At 36.8% G+C, this 22,744-nt stretch overlaps 2 protein-coding genes and 1 non-coding gene across 3 annotated transcripts; 2 read left to right on the plus strand and 1 right to left on the minus strand.

Moving 5' to 3' along the window:
• The first annotated feature begins 6,926 nt into the window (after positions 1–6,926).
• LOC132057844 (protein NODULATION SIGNALING PATHWAY 2-like) lies at positions 6,927–8,369 on the plus strand. Its single transcript, XM_059450435.1, has 3 exons — positions 6,927–7,199; positions 7,400–7,516; positions 7,578–8,369. Exons 1-3 carry the CDS (start codon positions 6,927–6,929, stop codon positions 8,367–8,369), a joined length of 1,182 nt encoding a protein of 393 aa, XP_059306418.1.
• A 3,563-nt stretch (positions 8,370–11,932) lies between these two features.
• Positions 11,933–12,034, minus strand: LOC132058664 (small nucleolar RNA R71). Its single transcript, XR_009415384.1, has one exon. It is a non-coding gene; the product is annotated as a small nucleolar RNA R71 (small nucleolar RNA).
• A 593-nt stretch (positions 12,035–12,627) lies between these two features.
• Positions 12,628–13,989, plus strand: LOC132057845 (uncharacterized). The gene is made up of 2 exons (XM_059450437.1): positions 12,628–13,060; positions 13,121–13,989. The coding sequence occupies exons 1-2, from the start codon at positions 12,628–12,630 to the stop codon at positions 13,987–13,989; spliced, it is 1,302 nt and encodes a 433-aa protein (XP_059306420.1).
• Positions 13,990–22,744: the final 8,755 nt, after the last annotated feature.

Consider the following 22,744-nt stretch of genomic DNA (forward strand, 5'->3'; position numbering starts at 1 on the left):
ATATATAAAATAAAAAATTTTGGGGGCCTAAAGCAATTGCTTTAGTTGCTTCCCCCTCTAGCCGATCCTGATTTTATTAAGACAAGAATTATTATCATCGGATTTTGAACATCGTCACATGCCTGAGAGGGATTGGACATGTCGCCGCCGGATATTGATTTACTCTACACCCGGTACGGGTAAGTTTTTACCAAAGAAGACAGTCAGGAGACCCCAACAACTCGGAAGATAACTTGATTAGGTCCTACAAATTTAAGACCATTTGCTTGTCTTCTTCTTTTTATGTTTTTCTTCCTTTCTGATAAACTATCCTATAATTGGATCATGCTATATTAAATATTTGCAAATCTTGAGAAGATTTGTCTTCTATTGCTAGTTTAGAGATATAAAGGATCATTAGCCGTAATTTTGTAATCTATTGGATATTTGTCTTTAATCTAATGAAGATAATTTTTTTATTTTGGTAGAGAAGATACTTTTGTTCATACTAAGGATAGCTATTACAACTACTAACTGCATGTTGATACACAGTACCAATACAGTATTTTCAAAAGCGGTAAATACAAAAGTAGGAGGTAGTAGATAATAAGTCTTTAAGATAATTATGTTACAACATAATGAAGATAATTAAGTTCATTCTTATCAATAATTTAACAATATTTAGCTTTTCATGAAGTTTCAGCAAGTTGAACTCAGACTAACACTGGTTTGGATTTATTAGAATTATGATAAGAATATTTTTCCTAGAAAGAAAACAAAATGTTAGGATAAAATATAGTTTTCAAAGAAGAGACGTCTCTACCACCGCAAATAAGCATCCAGTAAGTGTGTACAAATTTGCAGTCAAAGAAAGTAAATTTACCATTCAACATGTAAATAAAATACAATTTAATTAGTTTTCATTCTCTGATGCATAAAGTAATATTTAGCAACTTTTGACCGTGATCTTATATCATTTATTATTGTAAGATCTTACTTATTCTTTAATTTTCCATAATGAAATAGATTGTGTTCATTGCCAAAAATTGTTTGAACTAACTATAAGAAGTGGAAAGGAATAACCGGATATTGCATCATAGAATTTATATTATATACCCCGTCAATATAATGAATTTTTACTTAATTAGATTACCTTTCTTGTTTTATCAAGTAATTTGATGGAGATCTTATTTCAAATAACTTAGTTAGGATTTTATCAGAGATGACCCTCGACTTTTATTCACAATCTTAATTCTCTCTTCAAAAAAAAAAAAAAAAAAAAAAAAAACCGAATTTGAAGAAAAAAATTACAGTCACATACCGTTCTACCCTCTTTTTTTGTGGCTTTTCTTAAATCCAAATTAATATTGAACTTCCCTTCTCTCTAATCTTTATCAAGTCGTATAACTAACGGCAAGTAGAAAGGATTTATAATGTAGTTTCTTGAGCTTTAGAGGTAGTTTAAGATTTGTTATATGTATTAATGGGTCGAATTGAAATTATCCATCATCGGAGCTAAGCATTCTTTTTCGTTTCAATTGCCTTTGAATTTCAAGAATAGTAGACATTTGTTTTCCTTTCTGTCTTTTCTCTTCGTCTTCTCCCTTTTTTCCTATGAAGTTGCAATAAGGTTGGTCAATCCAATCTTCATTGTTTTCCTCAACACGATTTCCTAAGATAGAGAGAATCTAAGCTTCTTTTGATTAAATATCTCTTTTAAGATAACTAAAACAATAAGAAACTAGTCTGAAATTGCAGAGGGAATGAGACCCCATCAACAATTTCTGCACCACGCGAAGAAATAATAGAAGTCATATGTAAATGTTTTTCAAAGCGAGATTCCATATTAAAGGCCAAAATTGGCTGAATCATCACCTACCGAATTAGCCTCCCTGTAAACGTGGGCAATAGAGACCACCCAATTCCTAGGTGAATAATACCACAATTCCGATGAGGCACAGTTCTTCTAGACTCCAAAGACATCAACTAGTACACTAGCACCATCAATTTGCAAGGCAACTCGGCGCCATCCCCAATCCCAGGCTTCTTGAAGGCCAGTGAGAACTCCCCAGAGTTTTGCTCTAAATGATGTACTTGACTGAAAAACCTCCAAGCCACTACCTGAAGTCTCCATTAAAATACTCCTTCAAAGAGCTCCGTCTATGTTCAAAGCTACACACCGAATGCTAGGAAGTGACCAATCGAAAGAGACTACTACTTGCTGTTAGACACCTTCCCAATATTCTTCAATGAAAGCCAAGAAGTAACACAAGTTCTAACCATGCTAACAAGTGTTGCTTCCTTTTTGTTAATCAAAAAATACTTATTTTGGAAAAGAGTATTATTGCGGTAAATCCAAAATTTTAATTAGGTGTATCTAAAGATCCAATCATCATGTGTAACTCCCTTAAATTTGGACATTAAATTATCAATAGGCCAACCATGAATATCATGAGCAAAGAATAGACATATCCTCTGCATCGAGAATGTGAATCCAAATAGTTTGAACATAAATACAATCACGCAAAACATGCAGCACAAACTCATCCTCTACTCACAAGCCGTGTAAGCAGAGGCGAATCCAGGATTTCAAGAGGATGGGTTCACCATTAGCTATGGGGTTTTTTGATTTCTTTTGCCTTTTGGGACTTGAGTAATTAGAAATAAAGGGAAAAAAAGTCATTAGATGTAATATAAAAAAAGAAACACGTTTTTTACTTTTGGGTAATTAGAATTATAGAAAAAAAAAGATTTAGAATAATATAAATAAAAAGAAAAGTTAAAAGGCTGCTTTACAAAAAACATAAAACATGGAGGAGCTTGGGTTCGATCCCGAGAGATTGAGAAAATAAACTCAATCCCTAACCAGTGCTCCACTCGGCCTGGTTTGACCATGTGTTCGTTCAAGTAATATTAGATATATTTTCAGAATTATACACATAATACATCGAATTTAGTCGAGTAATCATATGTTCACTTGACCCAAAATTTATACCTAAATTCGCCTTTGCGTGTAAGTACCCTCTGAAGTAAGATGACGAGGACATTTCTCCTAGTTTTAGTACTGCAGCGCGTTCTCTCTGATCTGGTTCAAGACAATATGGTGTTTGGCTGGGTGAGTGAGCCAACCACTCTTGTTCGTGGTGACAACCATCATTTTTCTCTTTATGTTTGTTTTTCCTTGTTTTCGAGATGGATACCACGATTGTACTTAAATATTCTTACAGGCTCCTTGATAGTATTACGGGTTTGGATTCACATTCGGACCTATGTTACTTTCTATTCTTCCGCTTCACGATGATATTTACTATTTATGCTATGGTTGAATCCATACTTTCTTTTTCGGTTAATAATTTTGGTACTCCTAAAGTTGTTGTTCTTGAGACGCCAATGGCCTAAAATTTTGGATCATGATACCTATTCATTTGATCTTGTCCGAAAAATACAAGGAAGATTCCTCCTATTTCGAGAAAGCTAGTTACTGCTTGAGGAACATCAAGATAAATTTCCAAAGTAAACTGCCACAAAATGATTGGTGTTCACGGAAGATTTAACATTAGTACTTGGAAAATCCTTTTTGAAGAACCGAGTGTCTCTTTTTGTCCCCTTTCTTTTCAGCCTTCTTTTTTTTTTGTTTTGACAGTTTGACCATATTACCCCTCCCTTTTTTGGTGTTCTTTTTGTTCTTTTCTTTTCGTGCTTTCTCCCTATTCTGCTCCAGGTTCATTTGAGATGAAAAAAATTGAAATACTGTTAAAATTTGCAGCGTTAAGCGGGTCATAGTAAAAGTTACTCCCGTTTCTCTTTATGTGACACTTTTTATTCTTAGTCAATTTTTAAAAAAATGACACGTTTTTATTTTTGAATTAAAAATTTTCATTTACCTTTAATGAGATGATTTATAGTTACACAAATATCTATGGTTTGTTTTAAATCACAGTTTCAAAAGTGATTTTCTTTTCATATTAAATTCCTTTCCAAGTCAATCACATCACATAAAATGAGACGGAGGGAGTATAAGAGGATGTCATCAAGAGTAAAATGAGAAATTTAGAGTTAAAAAGTTTTAGAATGTAGAAATGTGTATCATTCCGTTTTAATAGCTCCAACGCCGCATACAATTCGATAGGCAATAGCTGAAGAAATGGACAATCTTTTGTGCTAATTTTCTATAACTTGACTGCTTTCCAAACAGTTGGATCTGATCTCTCTCAAATATCCTATTTGTTGTCATTTTGGATCTTACTCTTTTTAGTTACAAAACATGACATAATTTACATATCTATTTTTGCATTAGCATGATATAGATTTTGGTCAAAATGATCATCTCATATGATACGATAATGAATCATATCCAGAAGCATACATGAGATATGACAAACTTACAAGGAAACTTTGTTGTATTAGGACTAATATATACTGCATCTTATTCTTTGTTTTTAATTTCGACATTGACCAATGTCCTCTCCTAGGCGCTAGACTAGTCTCATTCAAGATTGATAATGATCTGTCTTTGATTATTGTTTTTTTTTTTTTTTTACCAATATAATTATTGTCATCAGCCTCTGTTTTGTATATATTCTAGCATATTGAATAATTGAAGGACCCCATTATCAATTAGAAGCCAAACTTTTGTTTGATTTCATCTTAAATTAACTTCTTGATAAAAATAATGCCGTGCACGTCTGAAACGACTTAGTGTCTGATGGAAAACGATGAACGACGAAAGCATTCAAGACCAGCTTGTACGTAATATATAATTTGTTGGGTCAAACTTCAAAATTTGCTTATTTTTAAAGTATTGTTTATATTAAGTACTTCTCAAAAAAATATTTTTAGAATGTAATAGTTTATATTTAGTTAATCAATTTAAAAGACAATTTTGGCAATATGAGGCAGTAATTTGTGTGTGGCTAAGATTTCAAAAATGCTTTTGAAAAAAAAAAAAAAAAAAAAAACTACTTTACAGTTTCTGTAACTATTAAAAAGCACTTATTTATCTCTTAAAAAGCTTTAGCAAAACACTCAAAATTTATGAAATAAGCATTTGAAAAAAAAGCATTTTTGGCTTCCCATAAACTCGGCCAAACAGGCTAACACACAACATCTTTGTTTTTGGGTACACGTTTTACATGTTATCCCATCTAAATATTTTTTTAAATCACACAAACATTATTGAACAATGTGTTTGAGTTACATAAAATAATTTATTGTTTAAAAAAGTATACTATCCCAAAAATGATGAATGTAGATCCATATACCTAACTCAGGAGAATCATGCCACACAAAAGTTTTCAGGTGTCTTGTCATAATTTCTGAAGGATTCTATATGAATATCTTATGAAAATTGTTAGTATAGATCTAATATTGAAACAATTAAGTAACACAAAATTACTTTTATCATGATTCCTCATGGATTTATGAAATAACACAAATGAAAATTTGAATCTTTTGATCTTTTATAGATTTGTGAATGAAGGTTGGCCAGCTAGCTCCAGAAGAAGTTGATAAAAAACAATATAAATTTTAGAAATAACTACTATTTAGTTAAAATTTTACGACGAAGATATAAAAAATATAAATACATGTCATTTGCTAGAATGAATGCAAAAGAATTAAAACTAATTAATGACAACTTACCTAGAATACATTTCGCTTTTCTATTGTTTTATCCTTAGTAATTTTACCAATTTGACTCTTAATATTATAATATAACCGAATTTGCTATATTTTCTGAGTTAATGCTCTTCGTATGAAATTGAATTTATGTACCCTAAATTTTGTCAACATAATAAATACTTTATATCTAATGAATTTAGGAAAGAATTAACTTGGATTCTTTTGATAAATAGTTCATTCAAAGACTTAATTATTTGTTCCCAATATTGAAGAAAATAATTTAACTTTTGTTTATTCATTCTTAATATTAGCTCTTGCGCCAAGTTTAAAATATTTAAATATAATCATAATTCCATACTTTAAAAGATTCTATTTTCAAAGGATAGAAAGATTGATTTAACTTTTCTTGATTTAACTTTTCACTTTTGGATCTTTATGTTTGCACATCATTGGTGTTATTGACTCTTGCAAATCACCTCTCTCTCTCAAATGATTTTTTAGTTAATTGTTCTAATTATTCAGTGTAATTTTCAAATATTATACAAAAGAACAATGAATAGAGAAAAAATATTTGAGTAAAAAAATAGTTTAAATACAGTATGAAGTTATATAGTTCAAATATATATGATTCACACATAACCTGGGAACTACCCATTATGTTATCTAGTTCAAATAAGACAATGATTTATCTAAGGTACTTAATATCTTTGAATCTTAAGTTCTAAATTAATTAAGGAATGTTATAATAAACAAAATTCTAGTTAATTTCATAGTCTTCTACTTAGTTCAAATGATGAGATATTTAATAACCAAAATTCTAGTGTAAATTCTTTTATCTTATCAATGTATTTTAATCTGTTATTGCAGGCAAAGTATCTTATATTTAGGTGACCAATTTTATTTTTACAAATAATTACGTGTAATTATCTTTTATGTAATATGGTAGTATAAATTCTCTTTTATAATGTCGCGCATAATAGTTAAACTCTTATCTTAATAGTCTCTATCTCAAGAGGTAAATTTCTAGTCTAGCAAATAGTTTCCACTCTCAACTAATCATTAATAAGGAGCAGTAAGTTCTTAACATACAAAAATAATGTGCTTAACATACAAAAATAATGTGTGAACATGACGACTATGTCAATGACACAATTTCAATATAATTTCCTAGAGGAAATTGAACATTAGAATATGCTGGCTGAGTAATTTTGTCTTACTATTGAGTTTCTCACTATTTCCCTTATATAAGTATGACATCACCTAAATTAAGACCATAACCACATGAACTGTAAAAGTCTCAAGCCTTCTTCTAGGCCCACAGCATGAAGATGACTGAATCTGAATTATATCAATCTTCATGGTTACTTTATAACAACATATATTCACCTTCCCCTATAGAGGACATTGATATTACAAGCTGTGATCTTTCTCCTACTTTACATTTGAGTGAATGGACTTGTGATAATTCATTTCCATGTACTAAACTTCCTGAAAACTTGTCATGTGAAGATTATATGGATCAACTTCCAAGTCTTGTTGATGACCTAGATTTTTCATTACCACCTAATGATCTTATATGTGAAATCCAGCATTTAATGAATGTAGAATCAAACATTACCATGTCACAATCCATGGAGAAATATGACCAAGAAAATCTTCATTCTCAATAATCACCAATTGAAACAGAATTAGGTGAATGGAGCCGGAACCAGAACCAGAACCAGAGCCGATCTTTGAACTCAAGTGACACGGCCCTGGATATGTCTTATTCATTTCAAGCTTCACTGTCCTTCCAACTCAGGACATGCAAATCGATCCACAAATTGGAATAATTCATCTCCTCATGTTTTATGCAGAAGCCATGGGAAACAAATTGGAGGAGTTGACATTGGTTATTGCAAAGAGAATTAGTGAACAAGTTAGTCCTGTTTCAGATAATATCTTGAAGCGTTTATTGTACTATTTATTCCAATCTCTAGGCAAGCAATCAGCAGCCTACCTTAGACAAGAGTCTCATAAAATCTTCTATTCAGCCTTCAAAGCAATTTACCAATTTACCAATTTTTGCGCCTGCTGAAGTAGATGTCATCAACATATTTGATTTCGATATTGGTGAAGGAATTCAATGGGCTACTATGATCGATGCCCTTGGAAACGAACAAAGGGAAGTACGACTAATATCAATCAATATGAATGAGGACATGATTGATGATCCTTGCACAACTCATACTAGGTGGAGTTTTGAGGATACTAAAAGAAGACTTATCAATCATGCAATGTTGTATGGTGTAAAATTGAAGGTGGAGGAGCAGGAATTGAATGATCTAATGATTAAAATGAAAAACCTGAAGAAACAGAACGCGGAAAAACAATGGTTTGCCTTTAATTGCATGGTGGCATTGCCCCATCTGGGGAGGATAAGGAGGAGAAAGGATGTTTTCGAGGTCCTAACAATTGCAAAGAATTTCTTAGAACATGCTACAACGTGTTGTGCTAGTGAAAAGTGCATTATTACTTTAGGCGATGGAGATGCCTGGGAAAAATTTGTAAGCACTAGCAGCTACAATGAATTCTTGGAAACAAATATTGCTCATTTTCAATCCTTGTTAGAATCAATTGAAGTTATTTTCCCAACTCAATTTATACATGCAAGAACTACCATGGAATACCTGTTTGTGGCACCCTTCGTCTTGTCTAGTGCTTGGGCTTCGAAATGGGAGAAGAAGAAGAGATTTGGAGATCTTAAATTTGGATTTGGTTTAGAGGGCTAGGAACATAGCAAAGAAAGTTTAATGGAGGCCAAATAAATGATTAGAGAAGGAGATAGTCTATATGGAGCAAAAATTGAAAGTGAAAATAATAATGAAATTGTCATGAACTCGAGAGGGGTTCAAATGGTGAAAGTATCTTGCTGGAGATGTTGATGTAAAGATTGATAATATAAAATAAAAAAAGACAATTGCACATACTGTATGATATTTGGCACAAATATCTAGATTTAGTGTCATTTGCACTTTACTTCTTAGCACTTTAATCGCAGTTTTTAATGTAAACTGTTGTATGTGAGCTTATGTTGGTATGCTTGTATGAATAGGTACAACAAGGACCAATGGAGGGTATTTCGAGCAGTTTTTGATTGATTTCGAGGAAATTGTCATAAACACCGAAAACCGAAAAATCGGACCGAACCGAATTAATTCGGTTTTTCGGTATTTCGGTTCGATTTTCGGTTTTTTTTAATAACAATTTCGGTGTTCGGTTCGGTGTTTGGTTTCGGTTCAACGGTTCTTCGGTTTTTTGGTTAAACCGATTTTTTTTTTTTTTTGAAAATTTACTACATGAATACAATTTTTTTTTGGGAAAAAAACATAAGTAGACAATAATATTATAATATTTACATACTCTTAGCAACTAAATGTTATTAAACATTACATGACAAGTTAAATGTTTTATAGTAAATCAAATTGCTATATATAAGGAAACCCTTGATGTTGAATAACTCCAATACCTATTTGTTGTTCATAGTATAACCGCTTTTTATACAATTTCATACTTCCTCCTTATTCTATAAGACTTTTTTCCGGCGTTTTTTTCTTACCTTTTCTACTTCCTCCTTATTCTCAACTTCTTTCATTGTTCCATAAAAAATAAAATCTCGCCTTTCATTTAACACTACGGATATTGAATACAAGTATACTAATAATTTGAGTGTTGATTTTTATTATATATAGTATAATAAAAATTTTATACATAGAATAATATTCATATAATTTATTTCACCTATTATAATAAATTAGATATAACTCACATAATTTGATTATACACTATATAAAATTTTATATACCTTGTATGATTTTATTATACGTTGTATAATACATTATATTTTATAGAAGATATTATCTTGTATGTGTGAATGATCACTATGGTTGGATTCTAAAGTCATCAAACCTTCAAACATTTAGTCTAGCGTAAACCTCGGTAACTCGAAGCAATCAAGAAGGAAAAATGGAAATAAATGGAGAGATGTGTAATTGCTAAAAAAAACCGAATTAAAAAACCGAAACCGAACCGAACCGAACTTCAGAAAACCGAATCGAACCGAACTAATTCGGTGCGGTGTTCGGTGTCCACTTTCAAAAAATCGAAATCGAAAAACCGAACCGAAAAACCGAACGCCCACCCCTAGTGCACGTTGGTTGAACATTGGGAAGGAAGTTCCAGCACTTGACAGTTCATCACGGAAGAAAGGACTCACTAAGTCGGGATCACTAACTAATACTAATCTAATATAATAATCTAATATATCTAATATAATAGAAAATACTAATATAATAGAAAAGAACTAAAATTCAATAACAAAAAGGTAACAAAAAGGGCGAAATGATTTCCCTTTCAGTTGATTTTATTCAACGATTGCCCAAAATATTAATAATAAATAAATAATAAAAATGAATAATTTTTTTATTCATTTTTATTAATTATTAACAAATTGAAATTGCATGAACTTAGATCAATCAAATACTGATATTTCTATATTCTATACAGAGGGAATTATTCGGCCTAATCAATTTGGAAGGCAAAATCTAACCACTGAAGGGTCTCATGCGCTGGCCATACGTCGCACAACCAGCGCACAAAAACCCCATCTCTGAATCTCAGACAGGCCATGCGCTGAGCATGCGCCGCACAAGCAAAACACAATGAAGGTCATGCGCTGGCTATGCGACACAAGCGGCGTCAGTAATCCTAATTTGATTGGGATTGGGCCAACTTGTCTCATATTTTTCCTAGCTTATAAATAGTCGTTTTAAATATTACAGAGGCGGCTAAGACGATTTTTGAGACTTGTGAAACTCTTTCTAGGTTTTATTCCTCTTCTATTATTTTTCTTTACGTTGAAACCCTATGTTATTCATGAATTCTAGCTTCTATTCTCGAATCATGTGTAACTAAACACCTTAATTCTGGGGTTGTGGTTTAGCCATGAATATTGACCTTTGACAAGTATTTTAATCTTAGTAGCTTGTTCGTATGCAATTGTTTCTTTACTTCTGTGCTTAAGTACTTGATTGTCTGCGCAACAATTGAGTTCTATTTACTAATTTATATACGTGCTTGGGAAAGACGTTGTTAGGTTAGAGAAGGCGTAAAGAGATTGTGATCTGATTATCCTTAAAGTTGGGCTAGGATTTGTGACCAGGATAGGAATATACTTAGTTACCGCAATCAATTACTTACCGTGCTTTTATTGCATTCTTGATAAGTCAAGACCATAGGAATATAGGAGGCGAATTATCTTAAATCGGCGAGTAGTGATTCGGAAGAATACTACGAGATTAATAATCCAGTTAATTAGCAATTGTGAACAAAATTACTAAGGTAAGATGCTTGAATGACTCAATAGGATTGGTGAACCAACAACGACCCTGGAATATCTCTAAAATCTTGATAAAAGCAATCCTCAAAGAGTTTCGTAGTACAATTCTAGTTTACATTGTTAGTTATTTAGTTTTCAGCATTAAGTTACAAAACAATCAAAGCTTTTATTCATTACTTGCATAATTAGTAGCAATAGTTTATTTTCGTGAAAGTATTGGTCATAAGTCTCTGTGGGTTCGACATCCGATTTTATATAATCACTATATTACTTGTACGACCACGTACACTTGCGTGTGCATTTGGACGCAACAAGTTTTTGGCGCCGTTGCCGGGGACTTAAAAATCAATTATTTTTGCCAAAGTAAATTGTATTGATTTATTTATCCAAGTATTAACGTCTTGATCGTAGCTGCTACTTGATTACAGGTACTTTAAATCGAATGCGAAGGACTGCGAGTCAAAACAATCTTGAGGAATTCGATCCTGAGCCTGAACGTACTTTCAACCGGCGCAGGAGAGATTTGAATTTATTGCAGAATCCGCAGGCTTTGGCAGTATTACCTGTGGTCATGGCTAATAATCCACCAGCGAAAGTGCGAGAGGTTGCAGTGCCTCGTGTGGCAGATGTAACTTCAAGCATTGTCAAGCCAACCATCGAAGGTCATTTTGAGCTAAAGCATCCTATGATTCAGCTACTTCACTCTAGTGGGAAATTCACGGGAATGTCACACGAGGATCCCCAGCGTCACATCCATACTTTTCTGCTGATTGTTGATATTTTTGCTACTAGAAGGGTAACTAAAAAGTTTGTGCGGCTGACATTGTTCCCCTTTTCTCTGTTGGGGAATGCAAGTAACTGGTTATTAGCAGAGCCTGCAAATTCTATCACTTCATGGGATGATTTGGCGACAAAATTCTTGACAAGGTTCTTTCCACTAGCAAAGACAGCTCGACTCCACAGAGAAATCATGTCATTCAGGCAAAAAAAAAGGGAAAATTTGTATCAAGTGTGGGAGAGGTTCAAAGGTCTTCTCAGGGATTGTCCTCACCATCATCAGACGAATGAAGTTTTGGCACACACATTTATTGAGAGTCTGGATACCCAACATAAGTCATCACTAGACACTGCTTTGCGGGGAGGCGGACCCTTGATCGAGCTATGAAGAATTATTCACATTATTGAACAGGTTTACCCGGAGCACTCCCGGACGGCAAGATGACACAACTAGCGATTCATCTAAGAAGGCACCTGGTGTTCTTGAAGTGGATAATTTTACGACACTTTCAGCACAGATTGATGCCATGCGCACTGAAATCAAGAAGTGAACTGCTGCGCAAGCTCAACCGCAGGTGCATGCAGTGCAACAAGCCATCGTCTTTTGTGATGTGTGTGGAGAAGGTCACACTAGTGATGAATGCCCTGCAAATTCCGCATCTATATACTTTGTGGGTAATGCAGGCAAAGGGCAAGGAAACAACAATCAATAAGGGAATTCCTACAACCCGAATTGGAGGAATCACCCGAATTTTAGGTGGAGTGACAATCAAGGAAATCAGAAACAGAACTATCAGCCAACACCTGTTCCTCAAGCTCCCACGAACAGTATGGAAGAGATGATAAAAAAGATGATGATCGATATGTAGAAGATGATGACATACCAGCAAAAGTTGATAGCAGATAATCAGAATCGCGATTTGGCGGTGCGAAATTTAGAGAGGCAGATGGGACAGATAGCTGGTGCACAAAATACTAGACCACCCGGAGGACTTCCAAGTGATACGGATGTGAATCCCAAGCCGTGCAATGCTGTGACTCCTCGAAATGGGAGAGAACTAGAGGAAGAGGCTCCAAAGAAAACCAGCCGAGTAGAAGCTGAAAAAGAGAAGATTGCCAAGGAGATGATTGAAAAAGAGAGGGTAGTCGAGACACCAGTGGCAAAGCAGCCACAACCCGTGGTTGCAAAGCCACCACCTCCATTCCCTCAACGTTTGGCAAGACAGAAAGAAGAGGCTACTTACAAGAAGTTTCTTGATTTGCTTAAGCAGGTACATGTGAACGTCCCGTTGTTTGATATGCTGCAGGGTATTCCAAAGTATGCTAAGTACATCAAAGATATTGTTGAAAACAAGAGCTGATTCACAGAGTATGCCACTGTTGCACTTACTGAGGAGTGCACTTCTCGTATTCAAAATAGGTTGCCCACTAAATTGAAGGATCTCGGAAGTTTCACGATTGAGATTTCTATTAGGAAGCAGGTTGTTGCTCGAGCACTATGTGATCTAGGTGCAAGTATACATTTGATGCCTTCATCTATCTTCAGGAAGCTAGGTTTGGGAGTGCCCAGACCAACCACTATAGTTCTTCAGCTAGTAGACAAATCGTTAGCAAGATCCGAAGGCATTATTGAAGATGTATTAGTGCAGGTAGGGTCGTTGATAATTCCTGCAGACTTCATGATTTTGGACTTCGAGCCAAATCTGGAAATCCTATTTATTTTGGGGCGTCCATTCTTGGCCACAGGGAGATCACTTATTGATGTAGCTGCTGGGCAGCTCACTATAAGAGTGCATGACAAAGTTGAAGTCTTCAATGCATACAAAGTTCTGAAGATGCCTGCAATCTATGAAGAGTTGTCAGCCATTACTGTTTTGAATGATGATACACGAAGGCCACTCATCACTTCTCATGATCCATTGGAGAGAGCCCTAGTGGATGATGATATTTTTGGTGACTCGGCGGCGTTTGAGATGGTGCAGATTCTAGATATGGCGAGCATTTATATTCGTGAAGGCGAGTTTGAGCCTTTAGACAGAAAAATGGGAGTAACTCCGAAGTTATCAATTGAAGAGCCTCCGAAGTTGGAGTTGAAACCCTTACCTGCACATATTAAATATGCATTCTTAGGCAAGGGTAATACCTTGCCAGTGATATTAGTAGCAGAATTGACCGCCGAAGAGGTTAGTGTTTGTCTGGAAGTATTGAAGTCTTACAAAAGGGCATTGGGGTGGTAGATATCTAATATTCAGGGAATTAGCCCCGCGCTATGCATGCACAAGATACTCATGGAGGATGATCATAAGACTAGCGCACAACATCGACGGAGGCTGAACCCTATGATGAAGGAGGTTGTCAAGAAGGAGGTAATCAAGTGGTTATATTCTGGCATTATTTTTCCTATTTCAGATAGCAAGTGGGTGAGCCCGGTGCAATGTGTCCTGAAGAAAGGAGGGATGACAGTTGTGACAAATGACAAAAACGAGCTTATTCATACTAGAACAATCACTGGATAGATAATTTGCATAAATTATCGCAAGTTGAACGAGGCAACCAGAAAGGATCACTATCCCATTCCCTTCATTGATCAAATGCTAGACAGGTTAGCCGGGCAAGAGTTTTATTGTTTTCTAGATGGCTATTACGCTACAATCAAACAGCTATTGCCTCGGAGAATCAGGAGAAGACTACGTTTACATGCCCATATGGTACATATGCCTTCAAACGCATGCCATTTGGGTTGTGTAATGCACCCGCAACTTTCCAAAGGTGTATGATGGCTATCTTTTCAGAGATGGTAGAGGATTTCGTAGAAGTGTTCATGGATGATTTTTCTGTATTCGGGAACTCTTTTGAGGTGTGTTTGAAGAATCTAGACCGAGTACTTGCAAGATATGAAGAGACTAACCTGGTCTTGAATTGGGAAAAATGTCATTTTATGGTCCGAGAAGGCATCGTTCTTGGGCATATGGTTCCAAAGAGAGGGCTGGAGGTTGATCATGCTAAAGTGCTAAAGCTGCCACCTCCAGTGTCAGTCAAGGGTGTGCACAGTTTCCTCGGGCATGCAGGATTCTATAGACGTTTCATAAAGGATTTTTCGAAGATCTCTAGTCCGATGTGCAGGTTACTTGAAAAGGAGGTGAAATTCCTATTTGATGATATGTGTATCAAGGCCTTTGAAGGTCGGAATAAGAGATTGGTAACTGCACCAATAATCATCGCACCTGACTGGAACTTGCCATTCGAATTGATGTGTGATGCAAGCGATAATCTTTGTGGGGGCTGTTGGGTCGGGGCAGACCAGAAAGTTTTCATTCTATCTACTATGCTAGCAAGATGTTAGACGCTGCCCAAATGAATTACACTATAACAGAGAAGGAGCTGCTAGCTGTGGTTTATGCGTTTGATAAGTTTCGGTCCTATCTTGTTAGGACACATGTTATTGTATATACAGACCATGCGGTAATTCGCTACTTGTTCAGCAAGAAGGATGCTAAACCCAGGCTGATTCAATGGATTCTTCTTTTGCAAGAATTTGATATTAAGATTAAAGATCGTAAGGGAGCTGAGAACCAAGTCGCAGATCACTTATCTAGATTGGACAACCATAATCATTTTGTGGAGGATGTTCAAATTCGAGAGTCGTTCCCTGACGAGCAGCTATTTGCTATTCCTGCTGCTGAAGTCCCATGTTATGCTGATATTGTGAAATTGATAGTAAGTGGGGTGTACCCTCCTGAAGCCACCTCACAGCAGAGAAAGAAGTTGTTTCATGATTCACGATTTTACATATGGGATGAGCCGTATTTGTTCAAGCAAGGGACTAATCAGTTAGTGCGGAGATGCATTCCACAGACTGAGGTGAGTCAAGTGCTGGAGAGCTATCATTCTTCCCCATACGGGGGGCACTTTCAAGGTGATCGTACTGCGGCTAAGGTATTATAATCTGGGTTCTATTGGCCTACTCTTTTCAAAAATGCTCATGGATTGCGACAGATGTCAACGAACGGGAAACATCTCTAGGAGGCACGAGATGCCTTTGATGAACATATTAGAGGTAGAGATATTTGACGTCTTGGGCATTGATTTTATGGGTCCTTTCCCACCATCTTTCGGTAACAAGTACATTCTGTTGCTGTCGATTATGTTTCGAAATGGGTGGAGACAGTCCCTCTTCCAACCAATAATGCAAATGTGGTGGTGAATTTTGTGCGAAAGAACATATTCGCAAGGTTTGGAACCCCACGGGCGACGATTAGTGATGGGGGTGCTCACTTTTGCAACATTTTGTTGAAGAACCTTTTGGCAAAATATGGGGTGAAGCATAAAATGTCTATAACTTACCACCCACAGACATGCGGACAGGTAGAGGTCTCAAATAGAGAACTGAAGTAAATCTTAGAGAAAACTGTGAATGCTCAGAGGAAGGATTGGGCAATGAAGTTGGATGACGCCTTGTGGGTGTATTGCACAGCGTATAAAACCCCATTAGAGCTTCTCCTTACAGGTTAGTTTATGGGAAGGCGTGCCATCTGCCGATTGAGTTAGAGCATAAAGTATATTGGGAAATCAAAAAGCTCAATCTTGATATGAACCTGGCGGGAGAGAAGAGGTTGCTCCAATTGCACGAGCTTGATGAATTCAGATTGGGGGCGTATGAGAACGCAAAGCTGTATAAGGAGAAGACAAAGAGATGGCACGACAAACATATTCAACATCGTGAATTCGCGCCAGGGCAGCAGGTACTACTTTTCAACTCTAGGCTGCGGTTGTTTCCGGGAAAGCTTAAGTCCCGATGGTCTGGACCGTTTGTAGTGATGAGAATCACACCCCATGGTGCTGTGGAAATACAAACTATGGATGGGGTGCCCAAGTTCTTGATAAATGGACAGCGTCTCAAGCGATATTGGGGTGGTGCTTTTGACAAGGAGAAGGAGCAAGTGCTCCTTGATGATGAATAGGGAAGGATCTGCGTCGTACCGCGACGTTAACCCAAGCGCTTCTCGAGAGGCAACCCGAGTTTGTAATGTAACAATTCAAAATAAAAGAAAAATACAAAAAGTGTCGTGCCACGACCTTAACTAAGGCGCTGGTTGGGAGGCAACCCAACTTTTATAGCATATATGTCATGTTTGTTCATATTGCAGGGCTAAGGAAGGAACGGGAACTCAAAATGAATGCAAAACATCAAGAATCGAGCTTCAGGTTTGTATTGTGTCGTGGCTATGCATCGCATAGCCAACGCACAATAGGTAAGCAAGCCAAAATTTGGCCAACTAAAAGATTCAGAAAGGGTTGTTTTGTGCATTGTGAATGCGTCGCATAGCTAGCGCATGGTGTGTACTCAGAGCCAAAATTTTGGCTAAGTAAAAAGTTCAGAGAGAGGTTTTCAGTGCGCTGGGCATGCGAAGAATGACCAGAGCACGAGGTCTAATCAGAGCAATTTTTTTCTAAGTGTAAAGTTCAGAGAGTGGGGGCGTTGTGCAATTACCATGCGACGCATGGCCAACGCACGGGTCGACCCGGTTCATTTTTTTTTTTAAATTTAAAACACGGACGACCCCCCAATTCCCCCCACTTCTCACAAACTCACTCTCTCTCTTTAAACTCATCCCAAACCCGAACCTAAACACTACAAACCTTCCCCAAATCCTCCATCCCTCAAGAAATTCGTGTGCATTGTCTCCTAGTTCAACAAAGGTAATTAAATCTTCATAGTTGTTCCATGAAATCCCATTCCCTTTCCCCCTTTGTGTTGATTTTGAAATTGATGAACTAGGGTTTATGGGGTTAGGCGAATTTGGATGGGGATTTGGTGTTGTTGTGTTTGAAATAGTTGTTAGACGATAGAACAATGATTCCCAAACAAAAGGGAGGGTTCTTCAACTCTCCATTGTTGCAAAACTCAAAGGGATAGTTCTATGCCCACAAGGTGTTTGACAAAATTACTAAACCAAGTTTCTTGTGATTTTTGTGAAGTCTTGAGTAGCAATTGAACTTGAAACAACACTCGAAACCTAGGGGCATCACCATTAACACCCATAAGTTGAAGAGCACTAAAAGTCAGGGGTGAACCACCAACCTAAGTCCTCAAACATGATTTCCCTTGTTTTGTAGTGTAGTTTTTTTCTTTAATTTTCATTCTTTTTAGTTTAAGTTAGTTAGCTTCTTTGTTTAAATTTTTGTACCATAGTTTGAATTAAGTGTGGGGTGGTTCACCCTAGGAGGAACTTGAAAGTCAATAAAGCCATGATAGTGCCCAAAAAGTGAAAAAGTTAAAACTTCAATTCATGAACACTCGACTTGAAATAAGTGTGGGTTTAATTTGCTGACGAAGTTGGATGCTTGTGTTGTGAATCTCTGCAGGTACAATGGTTACTAAAGGCAAAGGTAAAGTTGATGAGTCGGGACCCTCGCAAGGTTCCAAGAAGAGTAGAGGGGGCAAGGCCACTGCCACTAAGAAAGGAGCAGCAACCTGCAGTAGCAAACAACCGGTAGTACCCATTCCTCGGGCTTCGTCCCAAAAGCCTCGTCCCGATCTTGTAAGGGTTGGGTGTGCGGAAGAATGGTACAAAGACTTCCTTTTGAAGGAGGGGTACATTCATGAAAGGCCCGTCAACAAAGTGGCTTTGAAAAAGAATTTTCGGGGCATCTACAACCAAATTGTGGAAATGGGTTGGAGTGATGTCTTTGAGAATCCGGGGTCCATGAACACTGACATGATATTGGAGTTGTATGCAAATCTACAGTTGGCCAGAACAGAGGGCAGTGCGATTCGGCCGTCGGTGTACGTAAGGGGTGAGTATGTGCCGATAACAACCTCCACTCTGTGTGCACATTTAGGAGTCCCTGATTGTCCCATTGGACCATTGCTTGATTTCATAAAAAGTCCTGACTATACGGCTATTCGGGAGACTTTGTGTGGGCCAGATTCAAAGGCCAAGTGGGCTAGATATCGAGAGGACCCAAGGAAGCACAAGACAATGCTAATGGGTGATTTCATGAAGGAGGCCCGAGTGTGGCTTCGATTGCTGAACTTTCGCATAATGCCACTAGATCATTTCATTACCGTGCTGAAGGAAAGAGTAGCCATTGTGTACTTTTTCTTGACGGGGCAACCTGTCAACATTGGGTATTGGATGCTACGGGAGATGCAACACATCAGGGAGGGCAAGTCCCTAAGGCTGAGTTTTGGTAATACCCTCACTAGCTACTTAAAAAAGTTGGCACCTCACTTGGAGAGTCCACATGACAGGGTGCTCGAATGCCCGGATAATATGATTGACATCTCTAATGTCAAGTCTCCCGAACAGTGCACTAAACTCAACTTGACCTAGCCCAAGAAAGATCGGCCCAATCTACTGTGCTATCGCAACTTTACAAGATTGCGATGATAGCTTGTGATCACTTTGAGTTAGATGTCTCAAGTGTGTTCGCAGAATGCCCTCACACCACTTACTCACGAGTTCTCGTTGGAGAGGAGGGCAGGCTGCCAGCTGACGAGGATTTGTGTTCTGCGGACCTCATAGTAGCCGAGATGGAGGAAGGTAGTGAGGAAGAATACCAAGCACAGGATGCTGATGATGATGAGGAGGAAGATTCCAAGCCGTCTGATGGCGAGACTGAGTATGATGAGGATGATGACTAGGCCCTAGTGGGCCTCACGGAGTATTTCTTGCCTTTGTTTTAAATTTTTCCATCTATATGCTTCGAGGGCAAAGCATGATTTAAGTGTGGGGTGGGAAATACGTCCCTTATAACAATATTTTTGAGGTTGAGGATGGTGATCAATTTGCCATAGGTTTTTGTTTTTGGTAGTTTTTGAGTCTTAGAGTCGAAAAACAAAAAAACAAAAAAACTCAAAAAGATTTCTAGTTTTCTTGTTTTAGGTTTTCTTTGTAGCTTCTTGAGTCCTTCATTAGTGGCACATACCATCCACCCCCTTGGGTTTTCTTATGGCCTCGGTTCTTTCCTAAGGGGGGACCTTTGAACCGGGTTAGATTTTTTTTTAATTTTTTGTAAAAAGAGTTGTAGGAGTCAAGCCTGTTATACCATTTGAATGCTAGGTGTTCGAGTTAGGTAGAATGTGAAAACCATGAGCTGTTCTTGATGATTGTTAAAAGCATGCATGAAAAGAAGTAATCTCTCTCGAAACACTTTTGTAGTGAAGCGCAATGACTCATGTATGACCCACTTAGCATAATGTGTAATAGTTTCTTGATTTGAGGGTTGTACGAATCTGTTTTGTATTGATTGTGTGTTGTGTGTGATGTGAGGAAACTCTTGTATGATCATGCTTGATATTGATGACTAGAACTTGCCCGGTGTGTTCGTGAAGCGAAATTGAGTTAGAAGTTTAGGAACTGATCTAGGCATTTCTTTGTCATCTGAATTTTGAAACATTGCTTACCTACCCTATGTGTATATATATATCCCTAGTCAACCCCGTTGAGCCTTTAGCTTTTTCTTTTGACAACAACCAATTAGCCTACCCCCTTTGTTCTTATTGCCCAATATTTGATCCCTGTTTACTCCTTAAGCGCTTTTAATTGCAAATTAATGGAATTGGAGTTGGGATGTGAAATTAAGGGAGGGTTTGTTGAATGAAGTTGAAATGAAGGCTATTGGTGTACTTGAGTATTTTTGAATGCTAGTTAGTGGGAAATATAATCGTAAACTGAAAAAAAAAAGAAATAAAAAAAAAGAGAGAAAAGAACTGAAAAACAGAAAATAGAAACTTTCCAGTTAGTAGTTTGCTTTCTTAATATTGTTTCCCACTAGCTTGTCAAAAATAGGATAGTGCTTAAAGTTGAGAAAATAAATGAGTGTTGATGGGATAGAATGGGTAGCTTGTGGTTGAAAGACATGGTTGATGAAGGATGGTGCAAAATGAACTATGTTGTAAGGAATTAAAAGTGCTTAGGGAGGTTAGTCACTATTTCGAAAATATATCCTACCCGTCCCTTAGCCTATGTTACAACCATACAAGTCCTAAGCGATCCTAAATTCATCTCACTCTAATTTGCGGAACGGTTGCACTAAGGGCAAGCCTATGGTTCGTCATGTTTAAGCATTGGATGTTCTTTGTGAGAGTGGGCGATATTGTTTGCATCTTATGTCCGTTGAAATAATGTCATTAACTTTGTGTGAAATATGGACAACTCTCTTTTGGGTGAGGACACATAATCGATAGGAGATAGGTGAAGTACTACTACTCGGTAAAGTAGCATACTCATTGTGTTTTAAGTGGTGTCGGGAGTCATATGCTTGTTTTTTAAAATGGATAGTTTCTTGAGAGGTCTGGTTGCTAATATTTTGAAATGTGAGAAAATGGTTGTTTCAAAGCAGTTGGCATGACTTTTGAGAGAATTGGCTCAATGTGTATGTTTTAATGCGATTTCGAAACTTTCATATCCACCGAATCCTGATGTAGACCTGTTCGAGTGGCATGGCTGTGTAAAGTACTAGGGAATGCTTGATAAGTGGTTGCTCGAGGGCGAGCAAAGTCTAAGTGTTACACCTCGGAAAATTTTCCGTTGATGCACAGTGAATAGGCTAATGAAGAGCACGAAGTATATGATGTCTCGATAAGTAAGAAATAGCATTTGATGACCTTAAGTAAGATTTCAAAGACATTCGACGTTAGACGAGAAGGATTGCCAAGAGAAGGCAAAGCTTACGATAAGTATCGGAAAGAATTTATGAGTAACGAGTTAATGGTGACTTAAAGATATTTTGGAGAAGAGTTATAACGTCTCTTAGATTGGTATTGAGGTGTTGGAAAAGTGCCAAGAAGGTTCCATATGGATTGGGGATCAAACGAGTCGACGAGAACAAGATCGGAACATTTGGGCATTATACGGCGACATACGTAGTATAAATTAAACGGACCGTATGTCCAGCCGTAGGTTCAGACCCGGAATACCTCTCTGGACCAAATATACGGTCCAGATATACAACAAGTGATAATTATACGGACCGTATGTTGGTCCGTATATTCTAATCGGACGATTTGTGTATTTACTAAGGGTTCAAGTTTTATTTCATTTCATTTCCTTTTCACTCCCCTTCTCTCTAAAACATCTCTCCACATTTCTCCCACAAGTTTTCAAGAGAATTAGTGTTCAACTTCATCAAACCAAGTGAATCAAGTATAAGAAACCCAATAAAGTTCATCCAAAGCAAGAATCCAAGTGAAGGAAAAACTAGGGTTTTGCTCAAGTGGGGTATTTGCACCCGAGGTTCATTCCTACACCTTCTAAGGTAAGTTTTATGATGTTTTAGTGTTGTTTAAAGTATTTGGAAGTTGAAACACTTGGATTGCAAAAGAATATAAGAAATGGGTCATGAATGTGCAATAATGCCACTTTTGAATAGATGCTTGGAATGAGTCATGATTCTTGGTATATTATGAATATGATCATGTATAAACGGTATTGAGAGTATGGAATCGACATTGTATGTGAATAAACGTATTGTCGAGATATGCCTATGGTTATGGATGAATTGAAGAGAATTGTGAAGTAAGAGTAATGTAGTTGATTAAAGACTATTGTGATGATATTGTGAACGTTGTTATTGATGTTGGGAGTTGATATGTAATACGAGGGAAGTCGTATAAATAAAGGAGATGTTTGTCTGATTTTTCTCTAGAATTAGTCATGAATGCTAAGCTATCTATTATCTAATGTGAGTATGCACTTCAATGAAGGTAGAACGTGAGTGTTGAAGAAGAACGTACAAGTGCTAGAATAGTTGCACGGAAAGGTATGTGAGGCTAACCCTTCTTTCATAAGGCATGGTTCTTTGGCCAAATATTTATCTTACTATGAGTTCACGATACTCCCAATGATCACTCTAGAAGCTATTAAGCTTATGATGCTCAAATGATACGATTGTATTAAGTTCTATATAACGAGTAATACTCTAAGGATTGAAGGTAATAAATGACGATAGTAAAAAGGCTAAAGATAGATATAATGAATATGTATG

Source organism: Lycium ferocissimum, chromosome 5 (assembly GCF_029784015.1).
Source record: "Lycium ferocissimum isolate CSIRO_LF1 chromosome 5, AGI_CSIRO_Lferr_CH_V1, whole genome shotgun sequence".
Lineage (NCBI taxonomy): Eukaryota > Viridiplantae > Streptophyta > Magnoliopsida > Solanales > Solanaceae > Lycium > Lycium ferocissimum.